This window comes from Pipra filicauda, unplaced genomic scaffold, assembly GCF_003945595.2.
Source record: "Pipra filicauda isolate LSUMZ 115617 unplaced genomic scaffold, ASM394559v2 scaffold80_size11013439_pilon, whole genome shotgun sequence".
Classification (NCBI taxonomy): Eukaryota; Metazoa; Chordata; class Aves; order Passeriformes; family Pipridae; genus Pipra; species Pipra filicauda.
Window position 1 is genome coordinate 7,539,586 of NW_024104987.1, and position 27,183 is coordinate 7,566,768.

A 27,183-nucleotide genomic window follows, 5' to 3' on the forward strand; every position below is an offset into this window, starting at 1 on the left:
TGGTGGCAGGTCTCCATTCAGAGAATGCCATGGACTACAACAGACAGTATTTTATGTGACCTGGGAACACACCTGTTAAACAAAATGCCTTTTTCCAGAAGAACAGTTTTGAAAGCAGTAAATGGAGTAAGAGTCTTTTGAAGTATGTGCTGATAGAACAAGCAGTGAGTGAACTGCCTTGACACCAACAATCTGACAGCACGTTATACAAGTTGTTTACAAAGAAAGCAGCTGGATATATTAATTGTAATACCCCTTCAAAACCTGTTCATTACTAATATTACCTTTAAACTATATCCTGTTACTCTTACTTCAAGTGAAGATTAAGTGAAGCTTTTTTGAGCTGTTTAATTCTTAGGATTAATAAATGCCTATGAATTTTGCCTCCTCCCTCCCTCCTGCAACAAAAAGTTTAGAAGACAAAGTTGATCAAGAAGACTCTCAGGAGAGCCAGGAGCTCACCGAGTCACTGACGTGAGGACAGACGTCATACAGCTTGGCTCCATCTTCTGTGCTCATGGAACACCTGGAAAGCAGACAAGAGACACACAGTCACATTTCCAGAGCCATCCTCCTCAAAAGCAAAAAGCACCCAAGGATCTGCCACTGCCTGAGCAAGTCTGCCCATTCAGCCAGTGGTGTATCACTAAGCTTTTATGGTCCAGAGCAAAAACTGGTTATAGACAAACTATAAAAGCACTAAAGGTACCTAAAGGTCCCATTTGGCATGTAAAAAACCCCCAAACTAATGACAGGCAGGGTGCTGGCAAGATCTGTCTGCTGCAAATTCGTTAGTCACACCACGCTGGAACCTAAAGGCAATTTGGGTATACTTATTTCAGTAATAGCTTCATTTCCAGAGTGAGTTCTGGTGGGATTCCAAAGGATTCATTAGGAGGAGATTTTGCAAACAGTTACCTCATTTTACACAGCTATGCAGGAGCTGGTAACAGATTCCAAGCAAGGTTTTAAACTGCACCAATAACTGCAGGCATTACAGAGAGAGAAGTGTGGCTATTTTTCACTCCCAGTTTAACACACACGTAAGAGCCTTCCAGCCTGTGTTAACTGAACACTAAAACAATCAAACTCACAGATGCATCCACCAATCATCTGCTACAGCTCTTGCATTACTCACTTCTCCTAGAGCTGGCTGCAGGACTGTGGATTTGATTGCTGTTTTTTAAACATCAATGTCAACACTCAATTTACAAGACAGATGGGCTATTCCCCAGCTGCCAGGCCCATATGCCTCTTGGCCCTCCACTGGTTCCTTCCTTCCCTTGCATCAATAAAAAAGTTTGTTGGACAAAACAGGTCTCACTAACAGAGTGAATTCCTAAGGGTTAGCACACAAGGAACTGTCCAACATGCACAAGGAGGAGAATTTGGATCCTTGTGCTGGCTATGCAGAAATAAGTTCACCAGATATTTCTTTCAACATCTCTGGTTAAATCTCTCTCTAGAGATATGAATTTGGATTATGTCTTCATTGGAAAAAAATCCTAATACAGTTGCAAATAACAGGGAAAAAGCAAAGCTGTTGGGCTGGTTTTTCATTTTTGATTAAAAACCACCAGCCTGCAAGTTTCCACACTTTCACAGACTCTTTTTTAAGGTAAGAATTCTCTCTGCATCTCAGTGAAATTATGTTCTCCCACTGAGAGAAGGTCTGGAATAACCACTCATCTTAAATGGTTACTTCTGCAGAGGAGAAGCACAGTTTAAAGACCAATGTGCTTTAGTTCTGGAGCAGTGATCTGCTGGAATTGAACAAAACTGTCACCTCTCAGAAAACACCGTTTATAGAGGGTGACCAACAAATCTCAATGTTTTCAGAGAAAGATGTATTCTGTTACTCTGCATCCAATGATTATGCAAACAGATAAGTTATCAGCATGTGAATAAAGCCCAAGCTGCTTCTAGATCTCATAAAATAGATCAGGATTGTGAAAGCCAGGGGGACAGTCTTCCACAGAAATGAGAGAAGTACCTGGCTCCATTGGACAGCTTGAGGATGACCTGGTTCTTCAAATCATACACCTTGCCCAGCCAGCAGTCATAGGCTATGTAGTCACCATACATGAAAGGCTGGGATGAAAACAGGAAACAAAACCCTATAAATATCAACCCTTGTACTTGGAGTTAATTTTTATCACTGAGACTACTTTTCCATCCCAGAGGAGCTCATATCCCACTGTCTTCCCACAGGCTATGAATTCAGAAGGGTTGTGACGCTCCTGCACTTCACTCCCAAATTACCTTTATTTCAGAGGAAAAAGAATGATGAAATCCTATTCCACCTGGTCTCTGGAAATCACCTACCCACTCAAGAGAGAACCAGATATGTTTGAGACTGTTCCAGCTTAACAGAAAGACGCTGGACTCATCTCAGCATTTTTATAGCCTGTTTAAGCAGTAATGATACTGCAGCTCAGCAGCTCTGGGCCACTGCCACGGGGTGCCCCAGTCAGGTTGCCACACCAGCCCATCTCAGCACAGGAGTTCTCACACAATTTAATGCCAGTCTAGCCCTTCAACACAATTTGGTCTCAGCAATGTGATCAGAAACACAGAACAGATGGGGACATGAGGAGATACTGCACCATCTTCTTCCAGGGAGGATGCTTGCAGCAAATTTAAAATAAAACCAAACTGCAGATGCACAATATGGATGCTTTGCCTTCAAGAGTGACTTCAAGTACAGCAGCATCCCTCCAAATCACCCAGACCTGGCTCCCACATGTACTTTGGCTGTGTTCTCACCCAGATATGTTGCAGGTCTTTGCTGTTGACAGGGTAAAGGATGCAGTTGGTTCCTACCAGCTTCACAGCACACTCTATGTTGACATCAATTACAGTTCCACATTGACTGTCCTAAAAACACAGAAGAGAAAAAGGGTTTATCATCAAGGGGAGGTCCTACATACACAGGTACATGTACAAGTCATAAATGCAGAGACAAGTAAATTTTAAGGCTAAACCCTCTCTTTACCCTTCAGACCTTATTCTGCAGAGGCATTTCACATGACACTGAGACAGCTCTGAAAGTGAGTTCACTATTACAGACCTGTACTGTTTTATTCCCAGTTAGAACCTGCAATGGCTGTCAAAGCAGGAGTACAGACACTCCTGTATCTGGTCAAATAAGACCACGCTATGTCAGGTGATGAGTATTTACTGCCTTTAAGATCTGCCTGGCTCCTTGGTCTGTTCAACTGAGTGGATCTCTGCAGCTCCACAGGACCATCCTTGAGTCAGCAAAGGCAGTGGTAGATCAGGAACAAAAAAAATTCTTGAAAGCTACTGTGACTTTATCTCATATAATTTTGCAGGAGGTTATAAACGGTCTTCATTTTCTGCCCTACTGAAAAAATATAAATCTGGCACCTTTAGTGAGATTTCAAGGTTTCCAGACAGATCATTTACAGTTGGCCCAATTAAGAGATGGTCTGTCATTATCTCCCTCACTTTTAAAAAAAGTTTTAATCTTTTTTGTCCCCAGGAAAATAATGCATGCTGTCAGAAGCCTTCTGGGGATAGCTTGGCAGGGAGCACACGATGTGAACATTGCCCACATATGGTGGGGGCCTGCAAGGAAGGGCTGTTAACCCAAACACTCACACACAGCAGCTGCCCTGGCCTCCTGACAGCTGGGACAATCGATATTCTTATTTATTAAAGACCACAAGTCCATTATAAAAGCTGACTGAGGGCCAGCATGACAAATGCCCTGAGATCAGCAACTTCTGAAGCTGTCCTTATCCCAAACATCAAGGTCTCTGCTCCAACAGGACTTGAGCACAACACCCAAAGGGCTTATACCCTGTGAGAAGTGGATTTGTTTGCTCAGCCCGCTTAGAAACATGCTGCTCTTTGTAGCACGTGAAATGTTTACTCAAGGCTTTCGCTCAGAGCCCTGGGCAGCCCCTGTGGGACTTCAGGAGTTTGCTGGTGCTCAACTCATTCAGTCTCATCTTGAGGACTGGTAGAGCAAAGATACCCCACAGTCCAGGATAATTCCTGGACAGATTGTTCAACCCTTTTGGCTGCCTTGCTTTCCACCTGCTTGCTGCGAGTCCTCTCCTCACACCACACGAGCCCTGTGCTCCACAGCCCCCTGCTCCCAAGGCAGCAGTGATGAGGAGAGTGGGAACTGCCCCACAGAGAGCCCATCCAGAGCTGTGCCAGCACAGCCAGGAGGGCTGGGAGAGCCAGGCTGGCAGACCCCAAAGCAGCAGGGGCTCGTTCCTTCCAGCTGCTCCACATTTCTTTCCAGAAAGGTTGGGAAGTAAAGGGAGCCTTTCTCAGCTACAGCTCCACAATGACAGGCCATAGCTGAGCCTAAGGCAGCCTCCTGCCACCACAGGCTGCCAGGGAAGGGCCCTGCAGAGCTGTACCATAACTTTCACCTGAAAAGGGTTGGCCACGGCTACCTCAGGTTCACAACAACTGCTGCCAGCACGATTTGAGCTATAGGATGAGTGAAGCCTGCTCAGGAGTGGCACATGCTCAACAAACCCACAGCTTCTGCAGGCTACAGCACAGCCACCTGCCCTGCCTTTCCTCCAGATTAAGCTAAATTAAGTATGCCCAGTCCACCCTCCGCTGGTGCTTTTACAGTTCAGGCCCTGTGTTTTAGATTGCTTAGTAATCAGAACTAAAAAAAACCCAAGAAACAAATTTTTTGCCCTAACACTGCACATTTCAGAATTATTTTTTCCTTTATCAGCAGCCAACATGACAGCAGCTCTGAGACATGGTACAATCCAACACCTGTGCTGCTTGTGGATCATCTTCTCTCTCAGCCTAAACTCCCTCTTTTATGGATGGTGAAAGAATAACAAGCAATAAAACCAGGACTGATGTACAGCAACACCCTCTGCCCATTCTCTGAGTGAGCTTCCCCATGGAGAAGGCATCTGTACCACCCTAAAGTTGGCCTCCCACCTAACACACTTGGGCGTTATTAATCATGGGCAACAGTACCAGGTTTAGCTCAGCTTGCTTCTCCTTCCAGTTGTAAAATGCTTGAGCAAGGGTAGAGCCCTGTCTGTGGTTAAGAAAGCAGAGATCAATGTATGAGCAGGCCCTGGAGCTACAGGGCTGTTGAGTTACAGCTCTCCTCCCTCACCTACCACTGAATCTGCCTTTATTACGAGTTTATTTATTTCACTGTCACATGAAACCTTAGCCTGTGACAGGGGAGGCAGATTTGCAGGCTGAGGGGTTCTGCTGAATCACTCTGGGATTATAGCAGTGCTCAGCAATGCAGTCCCAGAGAGACACCGCCAACTCATCCTCTGCTCTACAGCCGGGGCACAGCTCTGCACCAGCCTGCTCAAATACACCCACCCTTCCACTAGATGATCCCATCAAAGGAAGGGCCAAATGAAACAAGATGACATTTCACAATTCTGTTACAAAAACCAATTTCTATCAACCCCGAGAGCAGAACTGGAAAGGGAGGTGACTGAACTGCATTAGGAGAGCTGATGGGTTAAAGCCCCACTCACTCCAGAATTAAATGCGTTCCCTAGACCTTCCTCCTGCTTCTCCTGGTACCCCAACAGTATGTACCACACTGGAGATAGTGAGTATTTAAGCAGTGGATGGATTCCTTCCCCATCAGAGACAAGGCCTTTAGGCAGACTAGCAAAATCTCATCTAAGAGCAGCATCTCTGCAAGCACAGGCCTCAGCCTCACATCTTCTACCTCCCATCCTTCTACTCTTTCCCTCACTACTCTCTTTTCTAATAAGAGGATCTTCACCCTTATTCCTTCATTTAAAAGGGACAGCATAGCCCAGCACCCTTTGAGGCAACAAAATCCAGGTATCTGACAGATTACAGACCTACTTCTAATCTGTCCCCCAAATTAGCTATCACCTGGAAAAATGAACACCACCACTTTTACTGCTTCTCATTCAGCTGGATTAGACTTAGAGGCCCAAGTGCATTCAGTGAAAATGATCTCGTTTTATGCATTTCCCCCTGAAGCAGTCTTTCCCCAAACTCAGTGCACATGAATTTGAGTCAGCTCTCCTCTCTTGAGGAACAGAGGATTTTGAGTCCTTCCCGCTCAAGGTTAAAAACAAGCCCTAAGAGAGTGTGGTGAATACAGAATAAGTTCCACATTGTGCATTTGCCAGGCCAACTGGTGCAGGGCAACCATCCCACATCCTGAATTTGGCACGCTGACACTTGCAGGTTTTCTATTTTAAACGCTGCTGTAATTTTTGGAATACATCTGGTTAGCAAGTGAAGGTTTTCTTTGGGATAAAAGGGGTTCACTGTTTAATTTACCACTGACATTTAAAGCATTTGAGAAGATGAAGTATAAAGCGTCTTCAGACTTGTTATGCTTTTTCATAGAGGGAAGAAGTTGAATTATAATCTCGCCATTCCATCACTTAAAAAAAAATGAAGTTATGGGCCACTGGTACAAATGGTCAAGCAAATGCCATTATTTAAACATGCAAACAGACAATAAATGAGTGTGCAAGACAACTGCTGGGTATGTATCATCCAAAACACATGCAGCAAGCCTGGGGAGCCAATTTCTGCTCAAATGAGTATGGAAATTGCAAACAAAAGCAGCACATCCATGTTTGCCAAGAGGAGAACAACCTGCTGTCCTGAAAGCTTAAAATGACTTTAAGAAGCACAAAAAATAGTTGAGAGACAGGACTCAAAGGATCCCTCTGAGCAAGAAGAATATACTGCAGACTCCAGCTGTGCCAGCTACAACAGTGTGAACACCTGATATTTCCATTTTCTACCTGTTCATTGTTTGGATTGAAAAACTGCAGTTTTAGTAAGGTATGTAGACTCCAATTTTCCATTTCAAACAATCATTAAGTTTCCTAAGGAAATATTTTGTTTCAGAAAGTTTCAAATTACCCTTCAAATTCTTCCTTCCCTTTCTTCACTCTCTGAAATATTCTGCGAAAAAGGGGTGGGTTTATTTTTATTAATTGAGAAAAAAAGGCTTTAATAAAGAAAAAAACCAAGCCACCCAAGTTCAGAAAATGGCTTTCCCCACCCCTGCACCAGGCTGCACACCATGTGGTGCCAGTGCAGCAGTTAGTGGCCAGCTGCCTCCTTCATCACAGCCTTGGTAGCCACATTGCTGGAAGCAAGTCAAGAGAAGAGAGGCAAGCACATGGCAGCCCATATGGCTCGGGGTTATAGGTTAGCTGGGAGCCACAGCAAGGAACTGCCAACCCAGCTCAGCCCCTAAAGAGAGCACATCCCATCTGATAATCCATACTCAACAATCTCCCCAGCATTTCCAACTCAAAACCCAAATCCACACATCTCTGATAAGCACAACTGCTGTACAACTAGAACAGAGTGACTGGGACACAGAATAATATCCATAAAGAGGAAAAGGAACAATTATCAGCTGCTGATTAAGAACCAGCTTGCTTTCTGTCAACCTAGCTGTGTTGGATGCTCCAGCAGTGTTGGGATTTGCTGTATTTCTGGGAGAAACTGGACAAGATGCTGCTCACTGTAAGTTGAGAGGTTTCTCTGAAAATATTCCCTCCAAATTCTCTACCAGAGCACACCAAAAGGCAAAGGCAAGCAGTGGTACTGGGATTTGCCTCCACTCCAGCCTGTTAGTCAGGGAGAGCAGGTCCACAGAACTGACATCTCAAAATAGACTAATTTAAAACTTTAGGATGGCAGGATAATCAGGCTTCTTGTCTCATTCCCTGACCATTACCAGGCTTGCTTGCCCAGGAGACCTCTGCAGCAGCCTTAGCAGCACTTCATTTTCACTGGATGCAGCTAGGTCTATCCAGCACTCTAAAAATAGAACATGCTCAAAGCATTACTGTTCAGCTCCATTCAGGCAATTTGGCAAGTCCTAGAAATCCATGCAACAGTATCACAATCAAAAAGGGGCAAAGGAAAAAAGCACTTACGCTGGAGCTCATGTGTCTGACCACATCTCGAGGGACCACAGAGCGATCTTCAAGCTTCAGCTAAGGGGAGAGAGAGAGAGAGAGAGAGAGAGAGAGTGACTTTAGTGACCCCAGATAATTCTTAGTCAGAAATAACATGACAATATACAAATAACATGACAAATATAAATGCACAGTGTCCCAACCCTCTGGACTGAGGAGGTTTTCAGCAGAAGATGCCAAGGCACTTCCATACACAGAGTAAACTCCCTTGGCACATTCACAAAATCCAGCCGACAGATCTGAAACACAGCAACCAGGTGATCCATCCACGACTGTGCTCTAAGTCAGCAGATACCTAAAAAGGGTGCAGACATTGACTCATTCTTCACCTCAAGTCTCCCTCTCCCCCCTTCCTCCATCTGCACGACACATTATTTCCTACCCACATCCAGTCTATGTACTAGAGAAGACAGAAGACACACGAAGGAGCACATCACACCACAGTTCTGTCTCACCCCACACGCTTTTCACCCAAGATACCCCCAAATATCTGTGGAAATCCTGTCTGGCCTGGAACATTTTAAGCAAGGTAAGGTACAGTACAGTGAGAAGTCTTAGCTGGCAGAGGAATAGGTGACAAATTCACTGCAGCAAGCACTTGCCTTGAAAAAAAATAAGGAAAAGAAATGGCTGCTGCTGCACTTAAAAGCTCTCGGGTCCATGCAGGTAACACAAAACATCAATAAGAGCATGGATAAAGTCAAAGCACTGCTCATTCCAGCTCCTGCTAAAGCACTTGTTGGCAAAGAGCTCATGCTGGCAATAAAAGATGTGGCTGGACCATCCTTATATACTCTACATCAGCTCACGCAGAGCTGTGGGCACCAGGAGTCGTTACTGGAAAGGGAAGTATCACTTGATGAATCTCTAGTGATTAACCAAGTGATGTCCTTCCAAAAGTGGCCCTTCATCCAGCTATTTCAGCTATCTCAATGACTACTTGAAAGCTATTTCATTACTGTTTTCAACAAGCTCAAACCTACAAACTGCAGTAGCAATCCAATACACTAAAACACTACAAGAGGTGTAACGTCCTCAGGGTACTAACAGGGAGGCCACAAGACCAAACTCCAATTTCAGGCTTGCTCAGCCTCCCAGTAACTCAGCTAAAATTTCCTGCTGTTGAACAGGGAGAAATCTCATCTGCATTTCAGTGGTCAAGATGATATTTGCGTTGGTACCTCACTCTGAGGGAGCCCTGCAAAGCACTGATTACACACCACGTGCTTTGGGAAGCGCCAGGTGAACTCAGCATGAGGGACAGAGGTTCTTTCACATCTCACTTTCAGAGCCCACCTCGTCACTTCTGCTGCATTTGTGGCTTTGCCTTGTTCATCCCCAGCCCTAAATCCACTGTGCTTTGTCAGCATTTCATCCTACCCCACTCCCTGGCTTACAGCCTGCTTTACTAAATAAGCCATAAATCTAGAATCCAAGGACAGGATCCGCAATCAAACCAAAGTACCTGAATATTTATCATCTTCTTGATTGTGTGTTTCAGTAAGAGGGGAAGAAAGCCAGCCAGGCTTTTAGGACTCAACTTCTGGAGTCAGAACCACACTGGAGTGGGAAAACCAGAAGCCCACAGCCCATTTCCAGACTGCTGAAGTGATTTCATTGCCTCCCACATCCCATTGGGTATATAGACAGACATTAATTTTTATACAGCTTTCTAAAATTATTTGTTAAAGTAAGTACTCCACAGGTAGCCTCTTAACATCCAGAGTTAGACTGCGACATTCACATTCCAGTAAGTATTCAAGCATGAGCAGCAGTTTGGGTGTTGTAACTGAAGTTCTCTCACTGCAGAGCTCCAAATGTATGATGATACTTTCATTTCAACACACATTAGGGCTTAAGTTGATGAATTATGTTTCAACATATCACTGAGCCACAGTGCTCCATTCCCTGTGATACAGCATCTGAAGAACCCAGACTATCAAGATGATCTGATGCTACCCAGCAGCAGTAATATCTGTGTTTTAGTCAACACTGGTAAATCAGAAGTTGTAAATGAGTAGCATTCCCATTTTGTGATCCTTCCTCAAGAATATAATCACACAAATACTTCCCAAGGCAAGACATAAAATCTCCTCAGTATAGACTATATTTAAACTATTTTCAGGTTTCTCTTAAGGCAGCACAACTATTTTCAGCTTCATGTGCCAGACCCACCTGCCTCAGTTACTAAGATAAGCAAGCCAAGGAGTAGGCAGAATGCCAGCATAAACAATAAATACTTCACAGGTCTGTCACTGAACAAAGACTGTGAAAACCCCCAAGAAACCCAACTAGAGGAAGCTGGAATGAACAACAGTTCAGTCATTACTCCTCTCTTCTGTTATACCCAGAGCAATTCAATCATTGATGGACAGACAACCCCCTCCCTCAGCAGTGAGGGAACTCTGTTGGAAAAGCACTTTTAAAACAGGTCCTCACAGCTCAGTTGCTGTATTTACCTCTGTGGAAGTCAGGACTAACACAACTGGTTTTATGCTCCACACGTGCCGCAGGAACAGCCCGAAAACTGAGAAATACAAGTTTCCCAGAGATGCCCTCAGGAGTCCTACACTCCTGTATGCCAAGCTGGGCTCAGTACCCTCCTCAAATGCAGGATGTGTTTTGTGTTGCCTTTTTAAAAAATAAGTTCACTATTATCTACGTTAAATCAGATAAACCAAAGACATTCATTCCTGCACACACATTTCACACAGGTGAAAAGGGATGACACCCACCCACCCAAGCTGGGGTCAGTTCTGTTCCTTAGTGCCTCAACTGCAGAAAGAAGTGGCAGAATAGCTCTGGCCCCTGATTATTTCCTTCCTAATTCAGATGTTCTCTTGGTGCTCAGCACTGAATCAGTGCCTGAGCTCCGCAGCAAATCTACTCATCAAAAGCTGCAATCTGGAAAACATCTGATACTTCACCAGGGTTGATGATGCTCTCAAACCACACACAGCAGGAGGGCTACACAAATTCTGATTTTTTGCATAGAGAACAAGCACCAACAGGAGCTTGTCCCCTTCTAAGCTGAGTCATCTCACCTCAAATTCATAAGGGAGCCATCACAGCTCGCACCTGGAACTGGGCAGACTGGGAGAGGACAGACATTTCTGCTGAGCATTAACTCAGGAAGTCTTGGGAACTTTCTGCTTCAAATCCTTTGCCTAATTTCTTATCACCAACTTGTCATTTGAAGCAAAATCTTTGTGGGTTTTTTGTTTCTTTAAATTAACAGCAGAGGTTGGGAGGTATGTCTGTGACAGCAAACTGGATCCTCGCTTTAACAAACAATTTGGCAGTGAGGTGTAAACATCCCTGGGCAGGGGTGGGCTAAACTCCCCCTGTAACTCTGTGGGTTTAACCTCTGAACTTTATAAAACAACTAGAAGACACAAGACAAATTTTCCTCTCCAGCAACCGGTGTCACCATCCACCCAGATTTTTTATCCAACAAAGGATAACACACTCATGCCTACTGCCAGCACACCCCTTCCTTTCCTATTCCCACACAGTTTCTTTTCTGCACAGGCCTGAAGTCTTGACATTTTACTTTAGGAGAAATAAAAGGTAATTCTGCCTGCAAATAGCATTTTGGTTTTGCTCCAAGTAGGCAATGTTGTCATAGGAGGTAATTATGGATAAGCCATCCCCTGCTCCAAACATCCCAAGAACAGAAGCTGGGGACAAGTTTAAACACAGAAGGGAACCTGAATGCATCGACACGCAGTCCTTGGTTGTTCAATGTCAAACATGGACATGCTTTTTGCACAGGTTCCCTCACCTGCCTTCAGAGGAGCTGACTATTCTGTGTTGCAAATTCAACCCACATCTGGACATCAGGAAGGACAGGAGACCTTGGCACTGGGACTCATCACCACCCAAGGCTGAGCTTCAGATCACAGGTCCTTATCTTCAACTCCCAGCTACACATGGATTTGGGAGCACACCTTTCACCTGGATCAGCCATGGTTTTACAGCTGCATTTCTGCTCAGCTGCCCATCAATAGAGTCCACCTTGGCTCTGGAACAGGACACCTGATCCAGTACAAAACTTGCCAATGGCAACTCAAATTGTTAAAGTTCACGCTCAGTCAGAGCTGTCTCAGATGTCTGGGGCACAAGTGCTCTGAGGAGCAGCTGAGGAGGCTCAGGGGGGATCTTATCCCTCTCAACTATCTGAAAGGAGTTTGTAACAAGTGGGGACCAGTCTCTTCTCCCGAGCAACAACTGGCAGGACAAGAGGAAACGGCCTCACATTATGCCAGAGGGTTAGATTGGGTATTAGGAAAAAATTCTTCACCAAAAGGGCTGTCAAGCATTGGAACAGGCTGCTCAGGGCAGTGGTGGAGTCACCATCCCTGCAGGGATTTAAAAGGTGTGCAGATGTGGCACTGCACTCAACTTTGACCAGCACAGAGCTGACACCACTACTCAGTTTGGGCTACTTGTTCATCCTGCACCTCCCAGCACTCCCCTCATACTTATCTTGTGTAACTGATGTAATTTAAACCACTTTTCCCAGACTCTGCTCCTACATTTAGTAAGCAAAAAAGTAAAAAAGAAATTACTTGCAATTTTATAAATGTTGTTTTGTAATAGGGATGGTGAGTCCTCATCCAAAATGCCTTTTGGATGTATTACTATTCTGTGGCCTCCTTTTTAGTCAAGCCAAGGTTTTATATACAGAAAACATATCACACTTGTCTTTTTGTGACAATGGACAAATGTTGTGATGGAGGAGAGATGAACTACATATTCCTTTTCTGTCCAACATTAACAGTTAGGATTTTAGACTCACACATATTGAGGTTTTTTTTAAACTACACTGGAAAGTGCTCCTGGCAAGTCAATGTCCAAATCTGTTCTGGAGTTAAAAACTGATATCCTTCCTGGGACATCCCTCCAGATCATCAACTCTGACTGCCAGTGTCCTACAACCCCCATATTAGTGTTTTTGTTTTGAAGGGACAGCACCTAGGTGGTAGCTTGGAAGTTGCCATGGAAACTTGTAACATCAGTGCTCACAAGATAAAGAAAAACCACAGTTAAGAGTAAACCACAGGGAAAGCAGCTACTGCAGCAACAGGTAACAAGGCATTGAAGAGTTCTCCAAACCCCAGGACACACCTCAGAACCAGTTAAAAGCTAAATCCAAGGGCCTGGTGCTGGGAAAAGATACCACCTTGCTTAATTCAGCTGCCAGACAGGCTCCTCATGGGCATTTTGAATGACCTGGCCAGCATCTCAGCACCTCAGGTGCCACCTGAAGCAGGACATGATGTGCCATATTTCCCATCCTGGTTTCTAAACCTGACAGCAATTGGGTCCTCCTCTGCAACGGTGAAGCTGTGACTTGGAAAACTACACCAGACAGCACTGCTTTGTGACTGGGATCACTGCAGGGCTCCTACGGGAGGTTGAGGGAAACTTCCTCACTACAGGCAGCAGCTCCTGGACGCCACCAGCTCCAGTCCCAGGCACGAAGAGAAGACAAAGCAGCTCCACAGCAGCTGTGGGATGGATGCTCTTGGAAGTGGACAGGAGGGAGCACAGCTGGCAGCAGCCAACCCAACCCAGCATCCCCCAATTATTATTATTTTACACTCCCAAATTTACTTCAGCTAAAACAGTAGTGTAGCTATCAACACAAGCTGTTTTCATTTTAAATCTAAATGCGGTGTCTAAAAAAGCAAGTCAGCAGTCCAAATATAGCATGGATACACTGAGTTAGATGACAAAGGTTCAGAAATTCAAAGACCCAGAAGATCTGAAGCCAAGATATTTTTAATATCATTTCAGTATCAACACATTACCAGTGGCATCACATACTACTCTTGGAAAAATATGTTCCACATCCAGAGTTCACTTCCCATGAAAGACTTGTGTTACATTGATCATATTGCATTGCACATTAACAGCCTAAAAAGCAGGAGGAGGATAAAGCAAAAGTACAGAATTCCATGGAAGCTCAGATTTAATTCACACTGTGACATTTGAAGTGGCACATGTTGCTTCACTTCTAACAACTGGAAGTTTCCAATCACGCTGGGTTTTTATGGGGAAGAAAGATGGGAGAATGGGGCAGAAAAAGACTACTAGAAACTTAAGACTCCTGAGAACCAAACTCTACTACCCAAAAGAGCTGAACAATGAGCTACACAATACAGAGGGTTTTAAAAACAACCCTTGAGGGATGCAGCTGCAAAACTATGAAAATAAATTTTCTGCACCCACTGGCACACAAGTTCTGCCCGTGACAGCTCCTGGCTCCTCCTACATGGCAAGCACAAGTAGTCTGTGGCTCCTCCAGACAAAAAGTTCAAAATCGGTTTGAGACAGGAGGTTGTAGAGACTCCTACATTACTTACAGAAGAATTACACCCTTCCAGGGCAAGGTCTAGGCTTCTGCCTGCTCATGTAGTAGATGTCAGAGTGGCACGTGGCTTCCAACACCACTGTAAAACAGAACTAGTCCCTGCTCTGCCACGTAACTAATGCCTTTAGATCACTGAATTATCATCATAGAATAGTCTGGGTTGGAAACAACCTTAAGAGATCATCCAGGCCAACCCCCCTGCCATGGGCAGGGACACACCTTCCACCAGACCAGATTGCTCCAAGCCCTGTCCAACCTGGACTTGAACACTTCCAGGGATGGGGCAGCCACAGCTTCTCTGGGCAACCTGCAGATGCCTTTAAGTTTTTAGCTATTTTGCTTTAAGATCATTCTGCATTTTCATAATATCATGATATTACTTGTCATCTCAAAGCACTCAAAGAACCACGAAAGGAGAAAATTAGAGTTACTTGGAAATTGCATCAGATTAAAACAAATTGTTCCACATAACTTGTATCGAACAAATTCTCAAAAACCTTGAGTGATTCAGGAACATGCAGCTCCCATTTGGATTGGTCAAAGCGGGGGAAGGACAGCAAGCAGGATCTTTGTTTCCTATATTCAGTGCAAGAGTCCAAAAGCTTGCTCATGAGGCTGCTCTGGGCAGTGCAAAACACCTTTCTGTGAAAGGTCAGGTTGATGATTAACTGCAGGAGCAGGAAGAACAGAACAGAGGTAGGCAGGGGTGGGCTAAAATGCTCCTCCAAACTGAAATAAATGCTTTAAAACACTTCACAGGGGCTAAGATGAAACCAAGACAGCTTTGCATCACAGCAGCACTACCTGCAGGTAGTCACCTGATCACATATTACAATTCTTTTGTTCATGCAACCGGCAGCTCTGAATCTGCCAATCATCCAACATTCAGCACATTCACATCAGTACAAACTAAGATTCATCACTAAGCCAAGCCCAAGTAGCTCCTGCTACCTGCAAACTGCTGTGGATTGATTGTACAGTTTGGACACGACATTTTTTCAGAAAACAAGAAAAAGGCACGACCTAAAGTAGAATTTCCTGATTAGCTCACGAGGATCTCACCAGTGGTAGGGATGAACACAGCAGTTTCCAGCCCCAGGCCACCACACACTGCTCTAAAATACACTTCCCTGTCAACAGCTGAATGTCTACAAAGCTCTAAAACCCCTGTACTAAGGGGATGTGACTTTTTATCAAATTACACAGCAGCTGTACACAGGACTGGCAGAGTTAGGCAGCACCTGTGATCATGTAGAGTCACTGAGGAAACACCAGGCAGATGAGTGTGTGGAAGGCAGCAGAGAAGCCTCTACAACACCCACAGGAGACCAGGCAATCTGCAAAACCCAGAACCAAATCACCAGCTCCACGTCGCTGTTCCCTCTGAACGCTGCTAACACCGAGGGAAGGCTTGTAACACAGGCAGCTCCACAATCCAGCTGTGTCATTAGTTCTGATAATCTCCCAATGCTGCAAAGCCTCCCTGGGGACCTGCAGCTCTCTTAAGACAAACTGACAGCTCTGCAATTTGTCTTTATGACATATTATGGAGACACAGAAACCTGAAGTTGTGCCGCTCAGTTGCGTTCCTCCAAACTTCAGGCTGAAGCTCCCTTGAGCCTCCCCTATTTTCACATCTACCTGCAATGGACTCGTAGATACTTTTGTCTCTGTCCATATTTCTGACCACCCAACCTACTGGTTTTTTTTTAATTTTTATCCTCCACATAATTTTTGGGTAATAAAGTCTTTTTGGAGGCAGTACAAAACTCCTTCTACAGCACAGTTCAGGTGCTTTAGTCACAGCCAAATGATACAGAATCTTGCCCTCCTCCCAACAAATATCACCTTTGTGCCTCCTGGCAAAAAGGCTCTGAAAGGCTCTACTTTCCCTTTTCAAGAAGTGGATTTTTAGCTAAAGTATGAACGAACCATTGGATGAAACAAAAATTCAGTTTAATTATAACATAGGTAAATGCTGTGCTTTGGAGCAGCGGGATCTGGCTTTAACAGAAATCTTTTGCTCAGCCAAAGTAAATTTTTTATTGTGACCTCCCTCATCCAAGACTGTCAAATATTATTTATTATACTGGCAACAGATCACTTCTGTGGCTCTGCAAATTTACATGACATTTTGGAAAACACTACAAAGATTCCCTGGCCTGGTGAATGCACCACTCTGAAAACAAAGTACAAGGCAATCATTCAAGGGAAGAAAGATAAGAAAACAGGAAAGTTACTGGGTTATTATTTAAAGGAAAAGAAGTATGTTTGGAAGCATTTCCCAGAAGAGGCAGCAACGTGGTTGGGAGAGAAGAGGATCCTAGAAGTAGAACAAGGAGAGCTGCACACACAACAGCAACTGTCAGCTTTTCAGCATCCTCAGTATCACATCTCTACCTCGTGTGTAAATGCTGAGCACCACCACACACTGCTAAGGAGAACCCACATGTGAGCCTGGGTTAGATGTCTGAAGAAGGGGTAAAGCAGCAAAGACAACCTGGTACCTAAAGAAAAGTTACAGAGGAGTTTGACTTTGTCCAACCTTGTCATCAAGTGATGTTTTTCAAACAAGTTTACATTCCATATACTCACTCCCTTAAACCAATAACCAGGACTTTCATCTGGGAATGCAACGTGAACCCTGTGCATGCAAAAGGGTTTTACAAAACCTTAGAGGAAATAAAAATGATAAAATAATAAAATAAAAAATAAAAAATATTCAGGAAGCATGAACATAATCCTTAGTATAAAGATATGGAAGGGTAAAGTTAAAAGTACGTGGCTATGACTACAAAATATGGAAAGATCTTGTAAGAGAAGATTTAGCGACTCAGAAGTCACTTAGAGTCCTGTGAGGAATCTTTCAAAGATGTCCCCAGTTACAGGATTTAATCTAAATGTTGGATTTTAATCCTTAGCAGCAGTTTATAGTAAAAGATATGATCTCCCTTTTCAGTGTCTATAGTTCTTGCCTCGTGTACCCACTCTTCTGGGTATAGCAGTTCTGGGAATGTGAGTTGTTAAATACAAAAGACAAGCTGGGCCTAAAGGATCTCCTCCAGCTGCAATGTCCCAACAGCATGGATTATTACAGGACACCCCCACTCCCACCTCCTTACAGCAAGATGGCTGATTCATAGCCATACTGCTCTACTACCTCTGGCCAAGAATTTGAGAAAAGCTTGACCAAGAGCAGTGCTCCAGCACCAGATGGCACTGTTACCTGAGAAACCCACAGGAGACCGCAGCTACAGGCTCAGGAGAAGCTGGCGGGAAGCAGTAAGCAGAAAAATGGACAACACTTTGCCTGTACGTCAGCCAGCACTTCTCACAGACAGGCTGCCTCAAGACCTGTCAGTAAAGCTTCACCTGAAGCACAGGTCAGAGCCAGCAATCCCAGAGAAAACCGCTGTGAGGAGCAGAGCAGCCCCACAGACCCCCCAGCCCAGAGATGCCCAGTTCCAACAGGACCTAAGGGAATGGCTGCGGAGACCCTGGTGAACGCCTGACCCTCCAGGGTGAAAGCAATGGTTGTGCTGGTTTTTGGCAGGATATGATAAGGTCTAAGGGAAACACATTTGACTGCTAGAAGTGACTGCCCTAAGGAAAAACTCACCTGGATGCTGACACCATACAGCGTGACAGGAAGAGCAGAAGCCCATTTCAGCCACCAATCTGGATTCCTGGGATTCCCCAACAGCCCACTGTTTCAGCTTGCCCATTAATAGTTGTTCCTCCTTGTCTGCAAAAATAGTCTGTCCAGTAGCTCTTTCATTTGCCTGGAGCGAAAGAATTCCTCAAACTGTTGCCTTGGGAGTTAATTACGCAACAGGTTTTCCAGGTTCTTGCTGGACCGTGCTGGGGATGCCATCTGGACAGTACCAGTGCCATAAAAATTAGTCACTCGCCACTCTGAACAGCATTTGGGGCACACTGCCAGGTCTGGGGGGAAGAGTGGGGCTGCTCAGACCTCCATCTGCCTTTCCAGAAGATAAAAAGGATGCTGTGAGGAAATCTGTGTGACTGTTGCTGACCATTTCACTCCTGAAGCACAATAAGTGCACCTCGCCTTTCTACGTCTTTGGGAGTAGGAGTAAAGAGTGTATCCATGAGAAATATTCCTTTGCTCCATTTCTGGAGCAAATCAGGGTGGGCTTTTTTGCTGAGCCCAACTGGACTCTGCTGGGTTGGTGGTAACTGTGCTGGGGCACAAAGCACCCTCCCTCCCCTTGCAATCAGGTCAACAGCGTGCAGGAGGAACTCCTCATTAGCCCACAGCAAAAATCCACCTTGCAAAAACTGCCAGGGAACAACAAGAGGGAGTCATATCAACAGAAAATCACCGTGTCTGCTTTCCAGCTGGTTAGCTCATTTGCTGCTGCTGTGAATACAAACCAGCCATTTAAATTAGCTTCTAATTGTTCACAATTATTCAGACACAGCATAACCTGCAAGCAGTAAGACGTCAGGCAAGTAGGAGAGAAAGAATGGTTTAAGATGCCTTAACAAGATTCACATATTCATGCCTTACAAGTCTCACAGCCACTGCCTCTAACAGACCCCCCAGATGTATGTTTGGCATTGCAGAGGAAGAAGATAATCCACGGGTGTTTCTACGCTTCAGGTTTCTACTCTTTCTTGCTCCCATTTTTGGGCTGGTTCAAAAATTACATCAATAATATTTTGGTCTACCCCAGTCGTTCACAGTCTCTGCACACACAGGCAGTTTGAGCAACACTATTTATAAAGCTGCTTAAAATTCTGGACACAGCCGGAGCTCTTTGATAGGATGTCAGCCATGCGACACCCGAACGTAGGAGGTTGACACAGGATGGTTAGTGTAATACAGCCCCCTCTTCTTTCCCTTTCTTTCACCCAGAGCCTCCAATACCACCCTCACAGGAGTCCCTTCCCCCACAGACAGTAATGTTTCACAATTTTTCCTAGGAAAGAGGGAAGATATTAGCCTGTTATCCTTAAATTCCTACTGTGCCCATTTTAGTTCACATACGAGATTCAGTGCAAATCCAGTCTGCAGGTCAAATTACTTTAGGGGACTGAATCCAGACATACCTTAAAAATTCCCTTGCATTCAGCCATGTTTGGACCCAGAGGTAGAGCATTACCACAGAGACAAAATACTCATCAAGGTCTGGGAACTTTAGCAAATCTAATAAATTTGAGTAAGATTATTTTATCGAGTAAAGAATCTCCTAGAGGAGACAAAATAACCCTGAAAAGCAACGTATAACAGCTGTAGCTGAAAGCACAGCAAATGCTGTGTCATGCCACACTCCTAAGTCAGTCCTGAGCAGTGAGTGCATGGAGCTGCCTGGCCCCTCTTCTACCTTCTCCGAGTTTCCTGCCTGCTCTGAAATGAGAGCATCTCCCTGGAGAAATATTCCTGGTTGATCTCACATGCAGAACACACTCCCCAAACACGCTGCAGTGCTTTAGTGCTCTGCTACATAGGAGGAATGCTGCACGGACAGACAGGCTGCCTGGAGCCCAAGCAGAAGAGGCAGAGCAGTGGATTCCACAGGCAGATCAGGACCTGGCTGGCTTAGCTGAGAAATACAGGATGCTCAGGCTGGCTATGGGAGTAGTTTCCACAGCTAGTGATTAAGAGCACTCTGGGGACACTCTAATTTAGCTGACATGGAAACCAGTAGCACTGTCTCCTCGTTGGGACAGAGCCAGGGCAGAGGTTGGGGTCACATCTCGGTCCCTCCTGGCACAGAGTGAAGGTGCTGCTTTAAGAGGCGCATTGGCCAAGGCTTGTTGCTTCAAGGCAGAGCAAACATTCTGCAAAGGCTTCCTATTAAATAACACGCCTTCTGAGCCAGCTGTATCCACAGTTATCTCACATATTGGTTAAAAAAAAAATAATCAAAGCCTTTACACCCAGTTCAAGCAACCTCTGGAATGCTAGAGAGAATCCACCTAAAATTCAGTGGCAGTGTGGGGACCCTGTACATGCATTTATTTCTGATAAACAGCAAAGCCACTCCCCCAGCTCACACTGCAGAAGAGTGTGTGAATGCTACTGGGACAATGCAGCACAGTTGCATCATTGCCCAAAAAACCTCAGCTGCATTTTCTATTCACTGAAAGAGTTTCAATTATCTTCCCCATACATAAATGCTGTATTGGCCATTACAAAAAGAAGGAGCAGCGCCTACTTAATCCATACACCAGGCTACAGAAGCCCAGTTATTTAATGACTGGATTTCTGCAACCCCTGCACTGTGAACACCCCTTTTTGTGAGGGGTGAATCCACCACATGCAGAATGGCTGGGGGAAGACTAAAACATCTCCCAGCCACAGCAGGTTTAATTCATTGTCTCCTGTTTGTGCACACTATAATACAAAAGCAACCCACCTTCAATTCCCTTCAATAAATGTGAGAAAATCTCACCAGGATGGGTGACAGTTATGCTACAATAGGGACAGAAGTATAAAAGCCCTGCAGAGTCTGTCTTAATACCCCTAGAGCTAAGCCTTGGTTCAACCCCGCTGCACAGGTAAGTCTAGTGGACTGAATTTTCCTTCCCATCTCAGCCAGAGCACAAAGCTTTCAACAGGATATTTAAAACTCATCAATGCCACCATAACAACACTGCTGTATCATTTTGCCTTTGGGTGTTTTCTAGGCTGACTTCTAAACCATTTACCATAAGCTCTCCAGATTTATGCCAGTGAACTGAGACGACATAGAGTTTGCCCAGCAGAACATCCAAAATCCACATGGAAACACTGCCCTCCTCCCCATGTTACTCCCCAGGTATCCATTCAGTTACTCAGCAGCATATTTGATGTGACAGTAATTCAAGGTTATAGCTCAGGGATCTTCTTTTCTCCCCATCTCCTCCTTGGGAGCTGAACAACCAAACAGCACATCTAGAGATGGCTCACGAACTCACTGAGCCACTGGTGAGTAAACACTTACAGCAATGGCACAGGAACCAGAGGAGTGATAAAGCCAGACATTCCCTGTTTTTGTGTGATGTACACACAGTTCCCATTCTAAACCTGCTTAAAGGCAGATTACTAAGTGTCTCTCTACACAGGTTTTAAGGGCAAAATCCTGTCCACCTTCATTAATCCTTCCTAGCCTGGTTTTCTTCTAGACATAGCACACAGACAACAGTAAACTTGCTGCAGGAGAACATCTTTATGCTCCTCTGCTCTGCACAGGCTCTACAGCCCAACAGCTGTACAGCAATCACAGATTACTGGGAAAAATATATTTCCCAAGATGCTCGAATCCAGTTTTCAAGGAAGGCTTAGGTGTTTAGGAGACTCAGCATCAGAAGAGTCCCCAGGGGAGTAACATACTTCTAGGCAAACCAGGAAACTGTGAAATCTTCCATTTTTAACAAGATGAGCATCTCAGAGAAACCTGGAATGGTCCTTTCACTAAAACATTTCTAAAAGGTCATCTCTTGTAGGCAAGCAAGGGGAGACTGACTGTTAACAGAACTCATCTCAGAGCTGAATATTTTCCCACAAATGTCAAACACTAAAGCCTCAGAATTTTCCAAACTGGAATTTAAAACTGTTTTAAGGGATGCACTACTGCATCCTTCACCTCTGCACACAGATCAGGAAGCTGCTCCTAGCAGGTCCTTTAAAAAGCCTTCTCTGAATGTGTACCCTTTCAGCAGGAACACGGGAACACGTATTTAGTCTCTTCTTGGCCCAGTGTGAGAAACATCACATAGTAAGATTACCTGTGAGATATTTCAATGCAGAGTTGGTTAGGGAAGATGTTAAAATAGCATTGGGGGATGTCACGTTTGACTTGGCATCTCTGTCAAATGTTGCACACTCATAAAAGTGCATTTGTTCCCCTCCTGTCCTTCCCACCCCTCCTTCAGACATGCTAGCTCAGCCTAAGGTCTGAGATGAGCTGAGGTCTTTCATCTTAAGCACCTTCACTGCCTCTGTGGACTCTCTCAGGTGTAACCTGACTGGATATAAGCAGCTCTGCTGAGGATGCCCTCAGAGGAATAAATGCTCACTCGAGACATGAGCATGAGCAAAAAGCAGTAAAAGCCTGTTTGCCCCAAGTCAGCAGTTCTGCCTCCAAATGAACACATGGCCAGGCAGTGAGAGGCATTTTTTTCCCCTGTAAAGAAAACATTCACCTTTCAGAGCAGAAACACACTAGATCCTAGCACAGGTGCAAGTCTTGCACTGCACCTGTACTAACAGCAAATACCTTAACCAAGAAGAAAAAATGCTAAGGACAAATGATGCATCTAATCCATTACAAAGCCACTGATCCCTGTCCCTGCAGTGGCATGACTCCAAGTGTGTGCTTTGTATATCTGGATGTCTTTGCATCTGCATACCAAAGAATAAACAGTCTGGTGAACAACTAATCAATAGTGCTGTCTGCAAAATAAATTTTACCTTCTTAAACCCAGTCAGTTATCCTTGTCAGGGAGCCTCATATTTCCTGGAACTGCAATTCACTTCATGTCTACTTCCTAAAATGAGGATATATTGCTATATTTTTGAGGATCTATTGCTATGCACGTATGCAGCAGGTAAGTGGGTATTTTGCTTTAACATCAGGCTCTGTTATGTGCCACATACATAACACGTTCTTTGCTTTAATGACTTCAGCTATAATAGAGGGATTTCAGTCCATCACAACCCCAGTGAAACACTGAGCCATAAACACGATTACAGCAGGTTTGCAAACACTATAAAAATACTTTCCCAAGATGACTGACAGCACTCTGCTCCCGATAGTTGAAGCAGTGCTCTGGCTTCTTCCTCCTTCTCTTCCCTGATTCCAGCAAAATGAAGGTTAACTGAACTCTGCCTTTGAGCAGCATTGCCAAAATGCCATGGTGAGGACTGTCCTGAAAAAACCCTGGAAAGGGGGACAGAGCTGCAGGCCTCTGACTGAGGAAAGGAATGACTGGACAGCAGATTTCAGAGTTGCTGAAAAGCCACATGGCGTGAACTGAACAGCATTAGCACAAACAACATTAGCAGAACTGCTCTGAGGTGCTGAGCCCCACGTTCTGGGAAGGATCCATGGGTTGATAAGCCTTAGGCTGCATTACATGGCCTGTCATTCCTAATTAAACACAAACTAAGTTCTTCCTTAAAACTGCCCCTACTCATTAACTGCCAGTGTACACTCCTCAGATCTGGCAGACTCCTGAATAGGGTGTGCAAACTCCAGCAGCAGCACAAAGCAAGTCAGGCGAGGCACTACCAGGACACTCCTATGCTTACAACAGCGATTTCCACTTGAAAAGGTTCCCCAGCTTTGCAGGCTGTGCATATGCAAAGGTACTGTGCCATCAGCCACTGAAATGCAGCAGTGCTGGGGTTGAACATGGTACCTATGAGAAACCAGGTGCATTAAATTGGGGACAATTATATGCCAAGAACATGGCACTTCTCCATGGGAAGGTGAACACTCTTTATATACTCAAGTATGTACTCAAGGTACCGTCAAGATTAAAAACTCTGTTAAAAATACAGAAAATGTCACAGAAATGGCACTTTTGCTAGGAATATGAAATGACCACTGTGCTCTTAAACTCAAAAATCCAGAAAGCACCTGATGCAGTAGAATCCTCGGTGAAAGGTCCTCAGCCATGAACATCTGCATACCATAACCACCAGCCTTAGGCTCGCTGTTGACAGGCATTCCTTGTCTTCCTGTCAGATTGTTTTTGGGATACACCCCTCATCAGGTGTGCATTAGGTGGTCTGCATATTACAACACATGCCTTTGCAACAGAGTCACAGTGAACACAGTGCCCCTCCCTCCCCACACAGAGCCAGCTTCCATCCCACTTAATTCATCCATTCGGATTCATTCCTCATTACCCCGGAGCGCTGTGCCGGCTCAGAGAGCCACGGATGCAGCATTACCTTTATCCTATCAGGTACTTAATGGTGCCTCACACCTCGCTGCTCTCCTTCTTTACCCTTGCCTTGGGCACTGAAGCCTGACAATTATGATTTGGAGAGGGAAAACGTGGCACAAAGGAGGATGCACTGGTCAGGATGTCAACCCTAAAGCCTTAAGGATCACCATGCGCCATGGTATTTAGTAGGGTTGAAGCTGCTATTTAATTAGGCTTGTTTAATGAGTCATATTAAACAGCATATATGTAAGAACAGGTTTCTATTAGTGCAAGGACCTCACTGGATTATGTAGGTGAAACGCTGCCACTACAATGGAGTCTTTTTTCATTTTATATACTTAACCATGACCTACATTCTTTTGCTCAAAGGAGCCCCATCTCCAGAGGGAATGTGCCTCTTTAATCAGCTCCAGGACTTTTTCAGGGTTCAGCAGGGATAGATGGAGCAGCCTCATGCCTCTTCAGCTAACCCAGAGCTTGCAGAAGCTTCAGGAGAGAGTGGTAGAAAAGCCACCACGTTCAAACGAGGGCAGGCAGTACTCACAGCCTGATCCAATGGGCCCCTCTGCTCCAGAGACCACTGGGATTGATGCACACCAAAGCTTCCATGTGCCCCCTGTGAGCCTGGCTGGCTGCTTTACCTTGCTGGACAATGGGCTGTCTCCTGGAGAAACTGCAGTCAAGATTGGATTTGAGGAGGAACACAAATTCAGGAGAGGTCTTTGGGGCAGTCATCAACCTCAACTTTTGTCTCCACAGGAGAGGAGTCTGTGAGCCATTAGTGAAGAGAACAGAGACAAGCAGACTCACGGGCCGCATTAAAATACAAAAAGGGAGCAGCAATTCACATGTAAGGATTACACCTAACCCTTGCTTCCCTAAAGTTTTGGGAGATTCAAGCTGGTTCCAAGATACAGCCTCTCCTCTGTACTAATGCAGAGCTAGCAAAAAACAACCCCCCCAAACACACATCCCCAACCCACCCTAAGAAAGCCTCAAAGGAACTAAAAAGGAACCACAGAAAGCTCAAAAGAGAAGGAATTTGTGTAAAGTTGCTCTGGGAGAGCATATCCAGGGAGCCAGGCTTGTCCCTCAGGGCTACAGCCTGAGCTGCTCAGAGCTTCCCCTGGGCACACCAGGGACATGGACACAGTTTGTAAGCAGGGTATCAGGGACAACAGCTCACACTGAGGGTATCAAGGATGCAATAGGAACTGAGAACAGCTGGAAAAAGCAGTGACAGAGTAACACACACCTCACTGCCAGAGCCTTTGGAAAACACTCATTTGATCAATGCATTCTCCTCATCAGATGTGCTTCAGCTTTACAGTTTTTCAATCCTGTACCAGTATTTAAAAGTTCAACAGTTTTTACAAGCTGAACCACATCATTTTCCTGCCCTCTCCATCACCACCAGCAGCACAGATCCCTGATCCCTCCCAAGGCTGTTTGCTTTGTTGATGTGCCATGCAGAACAGGATACGCCCAGTGCTGCAAAGCTCAACACCACTGACAGCAGTAAAAATAACTCCTGCTTTGGTACACACCAAGCAGTTAAGATCAGGAGATGCACAGAGAATGTGCATACAATAAGCTGTCAAAAAACAATGAGGATTATGTTGCACAGAAATAGGCCTGAGATATAAAGAGATATGAGATCAGCACGGGCGGGGTAAGAAAGCCACAGACGAAGAAAATCCCATGATTTTTCCTTTTGTTCATATCACCCCAAACAGAACAAAGTAAGGAGAGATCAGGCTTCAAGTTCCCTCTAACTGGAAGGAAACAAGCACGTTCTTTCTGTTATTTGAACTCTTTTCCTCCTCAAGGCAACTCTGCTGAGACATGGCTGGTGGGTGTCAGTGAAAAGGACTTTGCACCAAGGCAGTGGTCAGACAGCTCTGGCAGCCAGACCACAGCCAGATCCAGGCTCCCTGTGGCAGGCCCAAGCCTCGCACTGCAGCAGGACCCACCATCACAGACACCATTTCTACTATGCCCTACCCTCTCACTGCAGCACTGGCGCCTCTCAAGCTCCTGGTGCTGTTCAGCATCGCACCTTCTCCTGAACTTCTCCATCCCAGGTACCAGACTTGGGGAAATGAAACAAATCTCAAACCCAGATGGGTGCAAGCAGGCACTCTCTGTACAACATACATGCTGTTTCAGACCCAAATTCAGAGTTCTCCCTAGCTTTCAGTCTGGCCAACCCCCCAAGCTGAGATGGTAACACAAAAATGGGAATTATTGAAAATTATTTATACAGAGGTGTGGTACACACTTGTTCATCAAGCTTGAGTCTTCCACCACAGCTGTGCTCCAGATCCTTTTCAGGATTATATTGTCCCAATGCCACCATCACTCACAAGCACCTGCACTAAAAGCCTCCTTAACAGAGGAGCAGGGCAGTGCACAGATAACTTCCATGGGCTTTGGGTATCCAAATTCTCCAGCCAGGTGCTCAGAAACCTCAAGCACCTCAGTGCTGAAGCATTTAAGAGTCATGCACCTTTTGAACAGGAATGGCCCAAAGATCTGGCGTCAGCTTAAAAGTCAAAGCCCGTAATTCAAAAGTCACAAATCTATTTCATCTAGGAAAGATGTTTTTGACACAGTAGCTTTATAAAAATGTGTCAGTGAAGTTTAAGAAGAAGCTGCTGCTCTCATCTCAAGGGTAAGTGATGATTGGTAGGGTTCATCTCAGAAAGTGATCGTAATAAATGGCAATTTGCAATTGAACCCTACTTTTCTTCTGCCACGTGCACCGATCTCAGACCTCCCCACAAAGCTCAAGTAATACTCCAGGGTTGAATGGATCAAGACAAACTGCAATTTTCGTCTTGCAGAAAGCCTCAGTGTCAGAAGGTAAGTCCCACAGCAGCACTGCAATGGATAAATATTTCAATGGGAAGTCACCACGGC

At 45.0% G+C, this 27,183-nt stretch overlaps 1 protein-coding gene across 1 annotated transcript in view; it reads right to left on the reverse strand.

Annotated features, from left to right (window-relative positions):
* The window catches only part of UBE2O (ubiquitin conjugating enzyme E2 O), a 62,069-nt gene that overhangs the window by 21,389 nt on the left and 13,497 nt on the right, over positions 1–27,183 (reverse strand). Inside the window, exons 2-5 of the mRNA XM_027729894.2 lie at positions 7,935–7,994; positions 2,767–2,877; positions 1,994–2,091; positions 463–526 (exon numbers count right to left, since the gene is read on the reverse strand). Of these exons, the coding sequence (XP_027585695.2) occupies positions 463–526; positions 1,994–2,091; positions 2,767–2,877; positions 7,935–7,994 (333 nt within the window). The remainder of the gene's footprint in view (positions 1–462; positions 527–1,993; positions 2,092–2,766; positions 2,878–7,934; positions 7,995–27,183) is intronic.